Source organism: Notolabrus celidotus, chromosome 2 (assembly GCF_009762535.1).
Source record: "Notolabrus celidotus isolate fNotCel1 chromosome 2, fNotCel1.pri, whole genome shotgun sequence".
Taxonomy (NCBI): Eukaryota; Metazoa; Chordata; class Actinopteri; order Labriformes; family Labridae; genus Notolabrus; species Notolabrus celidotus.
This window is the reverse complement of record NC_048273.1, coordinates 22835009-22853358: the sequence shown is the minus strand read 5'-3', so window position 1 is coordinate 22853358 and position 18350 is coordinate 22835009. Positions and strand designations below refer to the sequence as shown.

Below are 18350 nucleotides of genomic sequence, written 5' to 3'. Positions count from 1 at the left end.
GCAAAGACCAGATGTATGAGGGCTTCATCTCTGCCGCTTACGAACAAGCAGAACATGCTTGGATGACATGCCGTGATGAGTCTTCTGCCGCTCTGAAGCCTGCACGGATCCGGAGAATCACTATGCCGCCACGGCTCCTAGACTTCCTGGTGCCTCACCTCCACCTGCTACAAGCGCTGGACGGACAGCCCGCCAGCCTGAAGATGCTCCAGGAGGCCGGCCGTCATCAGACGCTCGGGGGTCTCCAGGGGACCATGGAGCGTCGGTCTTCTCACGGTGCGGTCACCGGAGCGTGCACCGCCAGGCAGAGACAGCGGAGCCCCGACAGTCCAATCCAGGTAACACACACTCGCCTCCTCATCCTCCTTTTTCCTCCAACAAGTGTGAATATCGGAGATTATTCTAATATTCAAAAAGGATTTTAGTCTTCTTTTAAACGTTATAAAGGACGGTAGAAAGAACAGGAACTTCACCCTGTGGCTCCAGCACACAAGCAAATCACACACCTTGCTTTTCATTGACAATTTCACCTGTTCAGGAACTTTGCCCCACTTTTAGCCAAATGCTGAAAGGTAATATACAGCATGTGATCCAGTCCTTTACACCTGCAGTTCTTTTAATTTTTAACCCCCATTATTCAGAGTTGATACTTTTGCCAACAGGGAGGAGGTTCACTTATTCTAGGAGGGTGAGATCTAACAGATATCTTGGATCATTTGTGCCATCAGCTGTTGGGCAACAAGTTGTAGGGCTGTTGCCATTTCACATTAGATCGTGGTACCTTTGGTCTCATGCAGAAAAATAATCACATCAACTGGAGTTATTATGTATTTAAATTGAATGTGTGAACTTATGTTTGTTTATTATGTGTATTGCGTGTGTGTATATGATGCTTGTGGGGACTTCTGTTGCAAACCAAATTGTCCCTTGGGGACAATAAAGATTATCCAAATCCAAAATTCCCTACTTTGTTTTAAATCAGAATAGTTTTAGATGTGCAAGACCCCCTCTCATCCACACTCCTGTCCCTGCTTCTCTTCTCCACCAAGACACACTGTTAGCTTTATTCCAGTCCAGATTACCTATAGACAGTAGCAACATTATTCTCACCAGTCACAGGTCATATCTTTTAATCATAACAACTTCATCAAAGTACTATTGTAGTCTCTGCCTCCACCTTTTAACCGTAATCCAGCAACATTTGGGCTTTTAAATGTTAGATCATTGAATTACAAATGTTTTAGTACATCATGATCTAGTAATAATTTGGATATTTTTACAGCAGTAGATTCTTGTTCTGGTTCAGTAAAAAATATTTTAAAAGAAGTCCTGCCTTACTTAGCACTTTTAACTCAATCTAGCATCTTGGTTTTATGATTCACTCAAAAGATCCAGTCTGAATTTGAATAATGTTCAGACCATCAGACCCAACAGTGTTTTCATCCAGGAGGTTTCATTGTGTTTATTACATTTTATTTCAAATTGCGTAATAATCCTCATTTTAGTTTATCTTCTCTGCAGTCCTCAGTCTCTTGTCGTTGATGAAATGGACACGATTGAATCTTTTCTACACTCTGGATTTATTTTGATCTAATGGCCTCAGCCCTGAGGACTTTGAGACAAAGGCTATATGCGTGTCCATCAGATCACAAAGATGTTTTATTTACGATGGTTTTATCCAATCCACCTTTAATTATAATGCACCCGTACTGGATGTTTGCTTGCACGTTTTTTTTCCAGCTTGTTATTTCTGCCTTTAATACACATTTTAGCACAGAGGAACTGGTCTCTCTTTTTCTAATCACACATGTCAGACCATGAACCAGAACAGATCAGTGTGAATATGTAAAATTGTGTTATCTCTCTTTGAAATCTGGAAGGAAGCAATGAAGATCTATCAGTAGGAAGTTGAAGATGTAACAGCAGCCTTTTATTCTAACCTCCTCATCCCCATGCCTTTTTGCTGACATTTCTTAAGAGTTGTGTGAGAAGTTTTTAAACTCTATTACTTATAAAATCAAGGACACAAGGTAAGAATTTACCTCGCCATACAAGTAGTTTCTCAGAGGTTTCAAACTATTTATTTTATCTGTAGTTATCGCTCTTTGGCAGGTCGCAGGTTTCTTTTTGTTTTTGGACACTCTTTTAAAGACACCTAACCTTGCCCCGCTGATTTTAACAACTTTAGACTAATTCAAACTCCCATTATTAACAAAAATTATACAGAAAGTAGTTTCAAGCCAACTTTAATCTCTCATACCAATGTCTTTGAGAGGTTTCAGTATGATGTAGAGTTGTTCACAGCACAGAGACACCCTCCACCAGGTCACCAATGAACTCCTTTTAACACCAGTCCGCGTGGAGAGAGCAATTTTAACCCTCTTAGACTTGAGTGTTGCTTTTGATGAGGTGGAACACACTATTTTAATTGATGGCCTTATCAGGGACGCTGCGCTGAGTCAGTTTCATTTATATCTTTTAGATAGAACTTTTGCAGTCACCATAGCTTACTCCTCCTCAACAGGTAAGATTACCTGTGGTGTACCAAAGCGGCAACCTCGATGTGCTTTCACTGTGAGGGGGGTGAATTTTTTCTAACTCAGCAATTTTGAAGATTTTGAGATTACTAGTCTTCCAATGAGAGGCACAGCTGCCTGTGGGAACACTGCAGCTATTGGCTAGGAGGCTCAAAATCCACCTCTTTACGTCACACTGGCTCGACAGAAGCAATATTGCTACCGCCGCCGATTGGTCTCAAAACAGCTATTCAGAAACAGATGGGTGACGTCACGGATACTACGTCCATATTTTATACAGTCTATGGGTGTACCACAGGGTTCAGTTTTAGGCCCGATTTTACTTTGTGTTTGTTTGCAGCCCTTTAGCCAAATGATTAAGCATCACAAAGTCTCCATTCATTGTTACGCTGACGACACACAGATATACCCTCTGAGACCTGAGGACCCGGGAAGTCTGGCTGCTCTCGGAGACTGTTTCAACACGCATAAAAAAATTGTACTGTCCTGTTTCCTCCAGTCACGCACCATCTCCAAGATAGGACCAATACTTTCTCAATCAGACTTTGAAAAAGTAATCCATGCACTCATCTTGTTACCTAGTTTTAGAATTTAGAATTACCTTGAAGGCAATTATGGCGCCTAGACACATTTCAGAACTGGTAACCCCTTATGCCTGCAGCCTCAGATCCTCGGGTGGTGCCCTCCTGATCATTTCAAAGTCGAGGCTTCAGACTAAGGTGACCATGGTCTTTCCATTAGGGGGCCTCGACTTTGGGACGACCTTCCTGAGGAGATATGGTGTGCAGATTCAGCTGCATCTTTTAAATCACTTCTTAAAACCCACTTCTTTAGACTCTTCTTATCGCCTTTTATTGTATTATGACTTTTTCCATCCCATCTTCTTTCTTACTTCACTTCTGGTTTCATTACTCCTATTTTCTCTGTCTCCATCCTCTTATTGATCTTATTCCTTTTAACTGCTTCTTGGAAGCTGTTTTATTTCAATGCTCACATTTCATTGATTGCTTTTAGCTCTTTATTCATGCAGGTTTTTTCTAATTTCTTTATTTTTAATGCTTCAATCTGTATTGTTTTCACTTACCTTTAACTGACCTCAATGCCTCATTGTATTTTATAGCTTTTACTTATTTACCCTCTGCTCTTATTTCTATGAAATGCTCTGATCTAAACACACTTGTGCAGATTTGTGGTCTCTCACCCTCTCTTTACTTTTGTTTCGTTGCAGCAGGATCTCAGAGAGAGACAGCAGGAGGACTCTGCTACAGATGGACAGCAGGTGAGTGGAAACTTTTAGTGAAAGGGAAAAGAGAAACATCTGAACTGATTTATGTCAACTTTCCTGTTGAAGATAAAACTCTTAGATAAACCCAGAAACACAACACTGCCTCCTACTGGGAGCTGAAGTGATGACCACGAAACTGCATTTTCTCTGTGCATGTACTCACAATAACGTGTCCTTGTGTAACAGTTATTTTACATAAATTTGGATATGGATAGGTTAAAATCCTGCTGAAGCTTCATGTAAACATACAAGCAGTGCACAAAATCACTGTGCATGTGCTGTTTTATCTCATAGTTACTGCACTTCATTTATTAAGCACATTTTACACTACATTCCTCTAGGTCAACCTGTACAAGATGAAAGACATTACACAACAACAGGAAGAAAATAAGAATACAGCTGCAAAAGAGAAAAACACCCAGATTCCCACACAGGCACACACATTTCATTCTCAGTTTAATATTTCTTTGATGGTATGAAAAAATTGAAATGCATCAAGTTAAAGCAGAAAAAAATCCTCCAGCACAACAAAGAAATTAATTTGAGAAGTGAAAACTTTTTGATTTGTGCTTAATTCTCCTTCTTTGGAGATTGAACACGTTTACTTTAGTTTTACTTCAAATGAGGCATTTATTCCCCCGCTCAGCTAAGTCGCTGAACTGATCCCACGACAGTTCACATAGCTGCTCTTCTTCTGTGGTCCTAAATGAAACTGTAGGAAGAGTCAATGTTCAGACTATGACTGCACCTGGTGATGAAAGTGATGCTGCCCAGCGAACCAATCACAGGGCTTGAGCTCCGCATCATTTCGACACATTGTTAGATTTTGGAGGAGGTGTCGTCGATTCCACGCAAAAGAATAAACCAGGCTTAAAGCTTTTGGAAGAGTAAAATGAGGATGTGCATATGACTCATGGACCCATACCCCAGCGCCAGCTTGATCTGTCTGTGCAATGTAAGTATCTATGAAATTTGTTTATAACGTGCTACCAGTTTTTTTTACAACCTCAACAAATACAGATCCACACATTTTATTTATTCCATTTTCCCAAGATAATGACAGACTATGGGTAAATAAACAAATGTAGGGATGCATGCCCCCTGAGGCTTCTGTAAGTTAATTCATTTTTCTAGAAGCTAAAACTTCTTAATAAGCTACTATAGGGTAGCTAATTATTCATTTTAACAGCTACATTTTTTAAGCTCAGCAAAGTATGGCTACTTTGTCAGCTTTTACATCGTACTTCAGGTCAGCTTTAGTTCATGTTAACCAACAGTTGATTTGTTTATTTTGGTAGCTTATGTTGTCAAGTTACTTTGCCAACAGATCTCTTTTTGGTCCAGTGAATTACAGGTTAGCCAGCTGTTTATTTTAGCAGCTAGCTTATTAAGCTAATGCTTCATTTTTCAGCTGTAAAAATTGTATTTAAGGTAAGCTAACTGCATTTTAAAAAAGTTATTTGAACAAGTTAGCATTAGCCAATACTTTATTTTAGCACTTTAGCTTTTAAATGGTTAAATTCACATACATTTCACATTACTTTGGCAGCCATTACTGCTATGTTCAAGTTCGCTGATAATTTTTTGTAATAGCCGATATTGTAATCTAATTATTAAGCTTGTGTTTCGTTATTTTGTCTAGCTCACTGTCTTAGCTTTAAGCCCAGTTAGCTAACAGCTTTAGCAGTGTAATTCAGGTAAGGCACCAGCTAACGGTTTGTGTAAGATAAGATAAGATAAGATAAGATACTCCTTTATTCGTCCCACAACGGGGAAATTCATGGAGTTATAGCAGCAAACAAAAAGATGTACAGGACAAGAATTTCAACAAGAATATATATAGAAAAGAAATGTTCATCAAAGACGACAGATTGGCCATAATTCTCCTGTCAGCCACCACCTCCACAGGGTAAGCTAACAGTTTACTATCTAAGCTAAATTTGCACAAGTTTAATTTCAGCTTTTATATCAAATATGTTTCAGTAAACTAATAGATTACTGTAGTGTACTTGTAATGTTAATTAGTTAACTCTTAATGTTTTTGTCTGAACTGTTTAGTTTTGGTTAGCTAATGGATAATTTACCAAGTTGACCTTTTAAGCTAACAGCTAATCAGTTGAACTGCTTTGGGATAGCCTGGAGTTTAATTCACATGAACTGATGGTTAACATTAGCAGTTACAACACTGTTATGGTAAGCTAAGGATTAATTTGGTTGGGGAACATGCTAAGTCCTGTATTTGACAACAGTTCAATCTGGCTGCTAAACTGAATTTATATACCTACATTTTTATTACAGCAACAAAGGTTCAATTCAGGCTGCTTACAACTTATTTCAGTAACTGCTTCAGCTTAGTTAGCTAACTCTTGTGTTGGTTTAAACCAAGCAGCAACCTCCAGTCTAAAAATATGAGCCCAATGCGGAAGTGCTAAAAACTGAAGTTCATCGAGGCTCCGCTTGAGGCTGGCTCCGGAAGTTCCCGAAACCACATACACACCAATTCAAAAAAAGCCGATCTATACAGCAGAATTTAACGTATTTACAGCCTGGTACAAAAGACGAGTGTATTCTGGATAGGTCATATCTTCATCGGCACACGCTGTTAGGAGGGGAACGCAGCAATTTGGGATTAACATTGAGATTAAGAGTCTTCCAATGAGAGGCACAGATGACTTGACTGACAGGCGGGAACACTGTAGCTGTTTGCTTGGAGGCTCAAAGCCCGCCTCTTTACGTTACACTGGCTTGACGGCAGCAATATGGCTGCTGCCGCCGATTGGCCTCAAAACAGTGCTTCAGAAACAGATGGGTGACGTCACGGATACTACGTTCATATTTTATTCGTTCTATGGTTTAAACTGGATTTCTGGCACATGGTTTGAAGTACCCATTTTGTGTAAGTTTGAGGTTTCCCTGAGCTTAATCATGTTGAGTTTAATATTAGTTTTTCTATATGTTGAAACTGTTATGTACAACTTAGCCAAGAATCTAGTTTCGCTGTTCAATTCAGATTTGCTAGAATTTAGTTAGCTAGAAAACAAGATTTATTTTTTCATACTTTTAACTGTTCAGTGCTGCTGACTTGAGTTAACTTGATCCTACATGATTTATTTCCCTGCCCCCCCTGCAGACATGAAGAGAGAGACCCATTTAATAACCATGCAAAGTTGTTGTACATATGTTGGTTAGATATGATATGTGTATGGATATGATCTAGATATTCTATTTTTACCGAGCAAAGTTTGATCACAACCTAACAGAAAAAGTACATTTAAACATGAGATAATAGTCACATGAACTATTAAATTTTTTACTATTAAACAATTAATTTAATATTTAACAAACATGACTCATACCTACTGTTTACAGTAAAAGCTGGGAGAAGAGATGAGAGTTGGAAGCAAACCTACACCACCCCTGCCAGCTCCTTCGCCTCTGAACCTCGCACACTCTACCAGGTGAGCTACCTATACGTGTTTATTATCAGGTTATGGTTAAAATGTTTGAGTAATTAGTCATTTCAGCAGCTAAAACACTGATTTTTCAGTAATCTAATTGCATGTATAAATGTGTAAACTGGCAGGATTCTCCAAGCCACATAAATTACTGACAGACGCTTCAGTTCTCCAGTCAAGGTGAATAAGTATTGTACAAAAACGATCAAGACCTTGTTTCTGCATTGACTCTTACTAAGGAGTTGCATTTGGTTAGTATTACACTTCCTTCTTAAAATAAAATTAAACTGTTTTTCCTTATTTTTTACATGACATAGAACTTAATGTGCCACTTTAAAATAACGTTAGACTGTCTTAAACTGACCCGGGGTGTCAAATGTTAAACTCTAAGTTGAAAGTTGAGTTAGAATAACAGATGATCACCATAAAATACTATGTATAACTTTATCATTGTGACTAAGAGCAATTAAATACACGTATATTGTTTACTGGCATTTTTATGCAGGCATTTTTTACTGTCTAAGGTAGCTGTAGTTTGATTGGACACACTTTGAAACATCAACAGGGAACAAATTTGGAAGTTTAAATAATTTTAAGTAAAACATTTATCAGGACAGCCACGTTTCCTTTTAAATTATTAAGATTTTTTTTATGATGCCGACTTGTTTCAAAGATTTTTCAGAATAAACTCAAGTTGCTGGCAGGAATATTAACTTTTACCAAGTACGGCATTATATCGTTTCACTCTCTCTCAGAAAACTCTCTCTCAGATGTTACAGTTTGCTTCTTCACATGATCACTTTCCAAATCTTCAACCCTCCTGCACCCTCCTCCCCTTCCTCCTCCTCCTCCTCCTCCTCACCTCCTGGCCTGGTGTACCTTACCCCCCAACAACCCGAACATCCCTCCGTATCTCCGGCTGAATCGCATTCCTCCGTTTGGCCGCCACAATGGGAGAACTGTTTGATGGCGGCTCTGCTCTGGTTCAGGTATTCCCCCCTCTGATTAGGAACCTGAGCTTCACAGACCCCCCGCACCTCCCTCCGAGCCCTTTATTACCCCTCCATCCGCCCTCCCCCCACCCTCCCCGTTACTCCAACACAAACAGACAGTGAAATCATCTCACAGGTTAGAGCACATGTTTGTTGATGTGCGACATGATTGGACGCTGCTGCTCCGGATGAGTCCCGCTGCGTTATCTGTCCTGGAACAAAAATAAAACAAACAGAGTGCTGTAAAATCCCCATTACTCCAGTGTCATGCTTCTGTTCTGATACACAAACCTTAACCACAAATGTTCCTATGAAAGCCTTTCAAAACTAAATAAACACTCAGTGATGAGCTGCATAGCGGGACTACATTCACAACATGAAATATGCAACAGGATGGAAAGAGACAATTTTATTCAGTTAGAATAAAAACTACATTTCAACAACAGAGTAAAGGATGAGGTAGAATCTGAATGAAACTATTTGGTGGCATAAAAAAAAAAAAACTCTGATGACTGGATAAAAATTTAAGTGCTTTTTCTGAACAGCAACAGTGCACAAATTACACTTCATGAATTACTCAGTAATGCAACTGTTTAATCCTAAAATCAGCACTCATGATGATACATTTGGAAGAAATCAATGTATTTACGTAATTCATCTTTATCTCAGGGGACTGATACTTAAATACTGTGGAATTAATTCCATGAAACATCTACTTTTATTGAAATTTTGAAATCCAAGAAACATTTAATGGATGTTTTCTTGATCTCTCTGGAAGATTTTATAACTGATTCAAGTGTTGGTCCCTGACTTTGCATGATTTTGTAATTTTGGATCCAGTAGTGGTTTAAAACAGGAGGGTTAATAGAGGTTGAAAATACAAACATTTTGGGGCAGATTTATGCAGATGATGGTTGTCATCAGCACAGTGCATTAGTTAATTTTTACTTGCATCATTACATTAGGTTTTGCCCTTAAAGACAGTTAAAACACACTCTCTTTGCCTTTATGTGAGCTCCTCTATACCCCTACTTTTATACATTGAAGGATACATTTACACTTGCTCCTGAATCGGATGGAAAATGATTAAAAGCAGGAAATAACAGTAATTTTGTTGAACATTAAATCCGTATCAAATCTCTCACAGATTGTTTAAAAGAGGTTGAACCACATTTTAGTTTCTAAAAAGCATCCCTCAGCATGGTGTATTTCCTCCTCCAGTATCAGGTTTATTTCCTTTTCTTTTCAGCCGCCTCTTTAATTCTTGAAATATAATAATATAAAACTTACTGTTTGTGAAAAAAAACCCATAAAAAACAGTAGTTATATTTTTACATTTTTTGTCAGATTAAGATTCAAGATGTAAACTTTTATTGGAACAACCTGAAATAATTATCAAATAATATCCAAATCAAAAGAAATGCAAGACAAGTATAAATCTGAGTGTTTTTGTACCTTTTTGTTTCATTTAACTGTATAAATAAAGTTAATTTAGACATATACGGGTTGTTTTAACAGCACTCAAAGTTGCCCTTTCTGAAGGAAAACACTTGAGGACGTGTTTTCTTTAAGAACAATTTCAAGCATGAGCTTGTAATTTATTCACATTATAAAAACCCTCATAAAGAGGAGGAAGTGTTAGATTATTTCTCATATATTTTGGTAGATAGATAAAATAGCTCTGTTAATACGAGCTATAAGAATTAAATTGTTTGTTTGCACTGTGCGTGTGAGATGAGTGTCCTATAACAAAAAATAAGACACTAAAAGTTGCTCTAATGTCTTCCTATAAGTACTTTTATGTACTTAATTGTACTTCCATAACTTTGTATAACTTTTAGATTGTGTATAAGTATTTGTTACAGCTTTTTCTTCTTCCTCTTCCTCAGCCCTTTTTCTTTAACCTCAGACAGAAATGTGACCTGCGAGTGATATTCAAAAAGACTTACTGTCTTGTTTCAGGCAGCAGCAGTGGTCAGCGGTCAGCGTGCACAGGTCTGCTCTCCTCTCCGGGCTTCCACAGGACGATCCTTCAGTCTGGAGGTATTTATGCCAAAACACTGAGCTGAAGGAGGGATGAATGGGTGAGGATAGAGGGATTCAGGGGGGAGGAAGGATGGATGGATGGATGAAAAACCCAAAACAAAACATAGCATGATGGTGTGTAAGCAGTTCCATGTGTTCGGACAGAGGACTGATCGCCCCGTGCAGCTTCAGCCCTCTGCCCTCTCTCTCTCTCCCCCCTCCTCTCCCTCTCTCCCTCTCTCTCTACCTGCCTCCGTCCCATTAAAGTCACCATAAAAAGCGGTACAAGTTGTTTGGAGTCAGTTCAGTACGGCCCGGGCTGCTGCTTCTTCTTCTTCTTCTCTTTTTGATGAGGATGATGATGGCGGCGGTGATAAAGGAGATCAAGCCCTAATTATACCCGAGGAGGAAAAAAAAAAGGGGGGAGAAGCGACCCGAGGTGCACAGCGATGCAGAAAAAAGGCTCATCATTCTGCTTGGCTGTGTGTGTGTATGTGTATGTGTGTGTGTGTGTGTGTGAGGGGGTGTGTGTTTTCCCTCTCTGAGCAGATGACTGCCGCTCACCTTGCCACGGGGTCTGCATGAGATTGGTTCATTGTCAAGGAGCCTTTTTTTTTTTTTTTTTTTTTTTTTTTACCCATGATTCCATATGGTATGGAGTGGGCTACATGTTGCCCAACATGCCAGTGCAAATGTTTTCTCAATTAGGTGTCTTATCTCCGGTGAGCGCTCTCGCATCAGATGAAGCTTGCTGACAGCGTAATGGCAGGGAAAACCTCGGAAGGCTCCATCAAATGGCAGCTCTGCTACGACATCTCAGCCAGGACCTGGTGGATGGTAAGTTGGCACATTTTCTTTTTTTTCCTCTTTTCTTTCTTCTCCTTCCTCCCTTTTTTCTTCAACCAAAAGAAGAAGCTTTCCTCCTCCTCTTATCTCCCTCCGTCTTCTTTTTCTCGTGGCTGAGCTTTCTGTAGCTTTTTGTTTTATTTCCAAAAAACAGCTCTTGGATTTGTGACTCTCTCGGACTGTTTGTTGTTTTTATCTGTCTTCGCCGCCCCCCTCTCTAATGTTTTTCCTCTCCATGGCGTCCCGTTAGCGGAAGGGTGCCAGCTCAGGTCTTCAGCCGCGTCCGGGGGTTTGCTGCCGTGCCGCTGAGCCTCCCCTCCTCATCCTCCCCTCTCTCTCTTTCTCTCTTGTTGCGTCTAATTAAGAGGAAACTTTTGTGAAAACACACAGAAAGTCCGGCTTTGTTTTTGGAAGTGAACATCGCGCTCGGCTCCCCGGCTCTGACACATCACCGCCGCTGTGGCAATTACAGCGCACCAGGGAGCTAACACCCGCTCTGCCTGGCTCGGTGGCGGTGTCCCGGGACGTGGCGGGGGCTCGGGCTGCAGCGCCGGGACACATCAAGCAGCTTGTCGTGGTCAGCGAGGCCAGGCGACCTTTGACACCCCCGTCACCGCTGCTGTGGTGGCTGTGAGAATAAAGAGGAGGGTGGGAGAGGGGGGTGCAGTCCGAGCGGAGCGGGGAGAAGCTGGCAGGCAGACGGGGGCAGTTTGGTGACTCCGCTGAGAGGCGAGGAGGGGGTCCGGGGGAAGTTTTGGTGCCTCACAATAGTCTTTTGTGGACGAGTCGTCCAAATGAGGCAGGGAGATGAAAGAGCTCAGAGAGTTCATTAGAGGACGGCTCATTATTGCTGCCTCCATCACATTTAACACTGTGGCACCACCCGGCTCAGCTCGGCATGGCTCAGCTTGCCTTGCCTAGGGTCGGGACTCCTGGCGTGGTGCGTTCAGGTGCAGGGTTTTGCTGCTGCAGGTTCTTTTCTTGCAGCTTGGGTTAAAGGAGTTGTGTTGCTAATGAGACAAAGGCTGCTTTATCCTCCCCGTAACAGGACCGTGAACTTTGTGAATTCCTCTTAGTCAAACCAAAACCACCCTCCCCTGTCCCCAGACACACACACCCTCTCTCACACACACACTTTCACCCTGCCGTCCAGCAGCAGCAGCAGCAGCAGGACGGCGGCGGAAAGCCCGTGGATGATGATGGAGGGTCTTTTTTGTGTACTCTGACGGCCGCCTGCTCATGGTCCAGGAGTGTGTGTCTGTGTTTGTGTGTTTATGTGAAGAGGCTCGGATGGTGGGTGGTAGAGTTTTGTTCCCAGTCGGGTGCACAAGTCAGAAATGTTATTTAATTTCAAACACTTTAATTAGACAGGTGAAAATTGGATGTATTCTCTCTTCCAGTTGATATGATATTTGCAGTGAAGATTTGGGTCATGTTGGTGTTAGATACTAAAATACTTGATTGTGCAAAATTTCACTGGGATAATGGATCTTTTTATTCTTATGTATTTAAGCCACAAATTATTATAATCTCAACCATCATCATGGCTACACTCAACTTTATTTTTGTTGTGAGCGTGCGTTGCTGTACCTAAACAGACTAGAATAAATACATACATTTTAACACCTCTGCAGAATCTAACAAATCTCAAATTGTGGTTGAAAAACCTTGAATGTTTTTAAATTTAACAAATAACTTTTTTTTATGTTTAACATTAAATGCACAAGCTTGATGTTGGAACACTCACCAAAAACTGTAAATTGAACAATTTTTTTAAGAAGTATTTTTGGATGTACAAAACTAAACTATTATATCCTTTTCCTTTAAAATAATTTTAATTAATTAATTTGTTATTTGTGTGCTTTGTTTTATGTTTGTATTTATTAGAAAACACTTGAGGAACCTGCAGAGATCTGTGCATTACAGTCCTTATATTAAGTTGCTCAGAGACTGAATAAAAATCTCTCCTCATCCTGTTAAAAATCTATAATTTTTTACCAATAATCACATGAATATTTTAACATGTTTTAACAGGTATGTGCGTGTTACTGTGGTGTCTGTGCAGAGCGGTGGTTGCGGGGTAATTAGTGGAACAGAAACTCGTCCAGGCGTCACCGTCAGACTCGGGAGCAGCAGAAAAAAGGTTAAAGTGTCTGAACGCACAAAGAGGATTATCTGCTTAAAAATTTAAAAAGCAGCTGTGATGATTTCTGTCGGGTCGCTTCAGGGAAACGGATCAGGTTTTCAGTTTAGTGTTAAAACGGATTTTTAATCTCATTTGTTTCTAAACATCACCTGATTTAGAAATGGTTAATTTGTCATCTTTAATTGCTTTAGTTATACTGATTTAAAAATGAGTAGAGCAGTTTTGTCATTAAAATCTCTGAATTCAAGCTCTTTAAATTAAAAGCCATGAAACATGATATTGTATTTTGATAATATTGACATTTTAAAGCATGCAGTTTGTACTACATTTACATTTTAACCCCAAATGTCATGTCACTGTGCTGCAAAAGTAGAAAAATAATCCAAAATTATGCTATTTTAATCTCTAAAAACGAATTTTAACCTCAAATTCTGATTCTTTCAATTCTGTCATTTATTTTTATTTTTCTTGAACCAAATTATCTGTTGTGTTTGTACCAGCAAAACTTAACATTTATATTTATCCTGTGGTTTCCTGCCTCTCTGCATCACCACACATCCAGAGCATTTATATCAAAATTATAAACTCATTATAATCCGAGTTGAATCGTTGCCAGTTTATATATCTTGTTCTTGAGCTTTCCGACCCGCAGTAAGCGGCTGTGATACCAGCGACTCGTCTGCATCTCCGCTACAGTAAACACACTCCACTGTAATCAGATCTTATCAATATTAAAAATGTATGCACATTTAATGCAACAGTGTGAAGATAAAAAGGCTCACAAACCGACTGACAAAACAGTGAACAAAAACTGGAGGAGGAGGAATGATTTTTACAGGAAAATAAAATAAAATCCAGCAGATATTCTTTGCTACGTGAGGTCACGAGAAGCCTGAAAAATTATTTAGATTGCAGTATTCTTCAAACATATAAAAATGCACATAAACAGGTAAAAATCACATCAGAGTAATCATAGAATTACTTTATAGGTGCTCCTTTGAGCGATCTTTGGGGACAAAATATGTCAAAATTACTGTAAAACCTGGAGACTCTTATTCTGAAAGGGTTGAAAATATAAAAATACAGCTGTTTTTTCAGGAGAGAGGGATTTCTGCAAGAATCTGCGTTTCTTTTCCTGCCGTGTGATCATGATCGTGTGTGTGTGTGTGTGTGTGTGTGTGTGTGTGTGTGTGTGTGTGTGTGTGTGTGTGTGTGTGTGTATGTGTGTATGTGTGTATGTGTGTGTATGTGTGTGTGTATGTGTGTGTGTGTGTGTGTGTGTGTGTGTGTGTGTGTGTGTGTTGGGGGGGTCCGCTCACTGACAAATGGATTATGGGGCCGTCACTTGTAGTGCAGCAGAAATCCCATCAACTCCTGCAGTGTACAAACAGTGCGCGCACACACATACACATGCACAATTACACACATTCTCTCTTTCTATTTAAATGTCTGTCCTCTTTGTTTGTGTGTGTTTTCTTTGCACATTGAAATAAATTTAAACAACTAGCTGACATTAAAACAGAGTCAAATAATGTCCAGAGCTCATCAGTTGTTGCTCAGCTGTTGGTCTCATTTTATTTTATTAAAATTTTACTTTTTTATGCGCCTAATAATTCCTCAAATTTTACGGCGTACTTTATGGGAAGTAAAGTTTGCATTGCAGGTTTAGTGTTCAAAAAAGAACATCTTATTATTCCATTGAATTTTCTGGATGTCCCACGCTGATCAGCTGGAGACAGGCAGAGCTGATTTTCAGTATCTCATATGTACATATATTAAAAAAAAAAATGATAATGAGGAAATAAATAAGTTAAGGAAATGAAGCTAAATTAAAAGAGCGACACAATGTGTGGTTGCTTTCTTTCACAGGAGGAGATGAAGGGAAGTGTTTCCTGCTGCATTTAAGTAGAGTTTATTATTTTCAGTCTTTAGATTACACATATATGAGTGTACAGCATGCTAACATGTTTGTGCTGCAGTGTCCCTTAAAGAAGTTTTTTTAAAGTGAAGCATTTCTGCAAAAGAAAACCGTCAGAAGAGGAGAGATGGATACGTCTCACAGCTGAGGCGGCTGCTTCTTTGGTGTTACTCACAGAGAGAACGTGTTGCATTGCAGGGGGATTTTGGTGATGATGAACATGGGCTTTTATTTATCCGGTTTCCAACATGCAGTATCCAAGCTTTTAACATTTCAAAAAGCGAATAAATCAATTAAACAAAAGTGTTTTCCTTTTGGTGAAAACATCCCAGAGAATATTTTGTGCTTCTTACCTGCACAGTAACCCGCAAGATCTCCACAATCTATTTCTAGTCAACATTGGCGTCTTTTAACGGCGGTATTTTACATCACTTGAACGTAGTCACAGATATTCTTTGTTTGAATTTTGCAAACTGTGCCCAGCTGAATGGAAATGTAAAGCCTATACTGTCATTTTATAGAGAACAACAAAGTTAGAAATAGCTCACCTTAAAGTCCACAACACTCAGGCATCTACCATGACAAACAAATTCCATTCCATTAAAGCAAAATTATATTGCGCCGTGATTAAGTATTGCATGGCAGAGAGTGTTTAATGCACGTTAAAAGTGAAATATTGCACAAGCAGGAATAAACCTGTAACAAAAAACACAGTCAGGGTTTGTTGTGCAGGTTTTATTTTGTGAAGACTGGTACTTATTAGGAAAGAGTTGCCCCAAGAAGTGATTACATTTCATGAAAAGAAAGGCGATTTATTTATTTTTAAGCTGGCAGATGTCTAACCCATGAATATGAACTTAATTAAAGTTAAAACCTTCAAGAAGGATAACTCGAGGAAGCATCTTTCAGTTGATTTCCCTGCTGATCAGAAAACAAACCATGAAGACTTTAGATGTTAGAAACTTTTAACAGTGTGAATTTCTCCTAGTAGATAAGAAACTCAGCTGATCAGTGTAGGTGTGTATGTGTGAGACACTTGGCTCTGTGAATCAGTGGATTGTAGCGGTCTGGCGGCGGCTCGGCTTGGCTGTGTTTGGGGTCTGTGTGAGGTCCGGTTCATTATCCAGACTCGCAGAGGAGGATCGCACAGACTCACAGGTTTAAAACACAGATTAATGAGCTCACAGGAGGAGAGAGACGCAGAGGAGGAGACACGGGGAGGAAGGGGAAGTCAAGAGGGTGAAGATTTCCTTAAAATCTGACAACAGAGATATCAGAAATGCAAAATGAATGTCAGAATTGAAACAGACAAGCTGCAGAGTTTCATGGTGCTGGAGGAAGACAGGGCAGCTGTAGTGGTTTTGCAGGGATATCTGTCTCTATTGCATGTATGTGTGTATTCAAGAACACAGATTTGTCTGTAATACTGTGTTGCACTTAAGTCCAGAGTTGCTGTCTCTAACTAGCCGAAATATCCAATCTCCTGTTTTAACTGTCTCTGTGCTGGAGGTGCAGCTTGTTAGCACAGCTGCAGCTTTTATCTGTTTCCACATGCTGCATTCAGGAACAGCACTGAGTGTAAGTTATTTGGATGTTGGAATAGCACTCCATCACACACTGGCTGCAGTTCAGTCTGTAAAAAAAAAAGAAAAAGAAAGGACGTAGACCATGCGCTGTATCGCAAAAGTTTTTAAACTTGTAGATCCTGTCTTGACTAGGAAGCTTAAGAAGCTGATTTAGGTAAAGGTTATTACAGGACAAGAGTTCCTTTGTCAGTAATGTTATATCAATGTTAGGCTACATATCCTCTTATCCTAAGACTTAAAGCTAGCTACCGTGAAGAGTTTTTAGCCGGTTATGAAACAGACAGAAATTCTGGCAGGGGGATGAATCTGGCTCTTATAAGAAAGCAGGATGATATTTTGGTTACAAAACAAGATTTGCACATGTAAATGACAAAATCAGCAAAGAGATAAGAGGTATCAATTTGTCCACAGGATGTTGCATGAATCGACACAAAAAGAAAGTATTTTAGGGAGCCTTAAAGTTTGGAAATTTCTGTTGGCTCCTGAAAAATGAAAAAAATGTCTGGGGTACATTGACGTTCAAATTTACTCCATGTGTCCTCAGAAAAAACAGGAACCAAAACTCCCTTTTGGAGGCTGCTATTTGGCATTAAAAGGTGTCTGCAGAAATATTTTGTCTATAAAGCATAAGTTGCTTTTTTCCATCTTTCTTTTACTCTTGCTCCATTTTGTAACGCGTATATTTGAAAAATAAGAAGCTAATAAAGTTTTTCCACCTCTTTAAGAAGGAGCAAGGCTAGCAGATTCACTCTGTTTCCATTGTTTATGCTAAGCTAGGCTACACATGTCCTTGTCTGGATTCAAAGGGATGAAATGAAAAAAATGTGTCACTGCTCCTTTTATTAGAAAAGAAACACAACCTTGACGCTATTCATACACCAACCAGTCAGTCAGCTGAGTCACTTTTTCTCACTGATTTTACCTTTTCAGCACCACACTGACTCCACGCAGGAAGAGTGTGTGCGTGTGAGTGAGTGAGTGAGTGAGTGAGTGAGTGTGTGTGTGTGTGTGTGTGTGTGTGTGTGTGTGTGTGTGTGTGTGTGTGTGTGTGTGTGTGTGTGTGTGTGTGTGTGTGTGTGTGTGTGTGTGTGTGTGCGTGCGTGCGTGCGTGTGTGTGTGCGCGTGTGTGTGTGTGTTTTGGTGTCATATTGTGCAGGAGATGTTTCCAATTTGCAGGCGGCCATGAGCGAGGTAGAGATGATTAGAGAGGAGGAAATTGGGGGATTAGAACTGTCTGCTTGAACTTCCTGAGCTTGCTGTGCTCTCTCTCTCTCTCTCTCTCTCTCTCTCTCTCTCTCTCTCTCTCTCTCTCTCTCTCTCTCTCTCTCTCTCTCTCTCTCTCTCTCTCTCCGTCCACTCGTCCTGGCACTCACTCGTCCTCCCGTGGTCCTCCTGCTGTGTGGAAAGTGTGAGGACACGGCAAGTCCTCGAGCTCCCGGCGAGTCTCAGGCTGTCACCAGCCAACGGACATGACTCACTCATCCGCTCACCTTTTACCTTTCCTGCCCTCCTTTCCTTTCCTCCGTCCTTCTCGGTCTGTTATCTTTCTTTCCTCTTCCG

General features: G+C 40.1%; 1 protein-coding gene across 1 annotated transcript in view; it reads left to right on the top strand.

Moving 5' to 3' along the window:
* Window positions 1-234: 234 nt before the first annotated feature.
* The window catches only part of nfia (nuclear factor I/A), a 195106-nt gene continuing 176990 nt past the window's right edge, over window positions 235-18350 (top strand). Inside the window, exons 1-6 of the mRNA XM_034711080.1 lie at window positions 235-338; window positions 3769-3816; window positions 4541-4777; window positions 7192-7280; window positions 10232-10312; window positions 11003-11131. Coding sequence (XP_034566971.1) covers window positions 11036-11131 — 96 coding nt within the window. The 5' untranslated portion in view covers window positions 235-338; window positions 3769-3816; window positions 4541-4777; ... (1 more) ...; window positions 10232-10312; window positions 11003-11035. The remainder of the gene's footprint in view (window positions 339-3768; window positions 3817-4540; window positions 4778-7191; window positions 7281-10231; window positions 10313-11002; window positions 11132-18350) is intronic.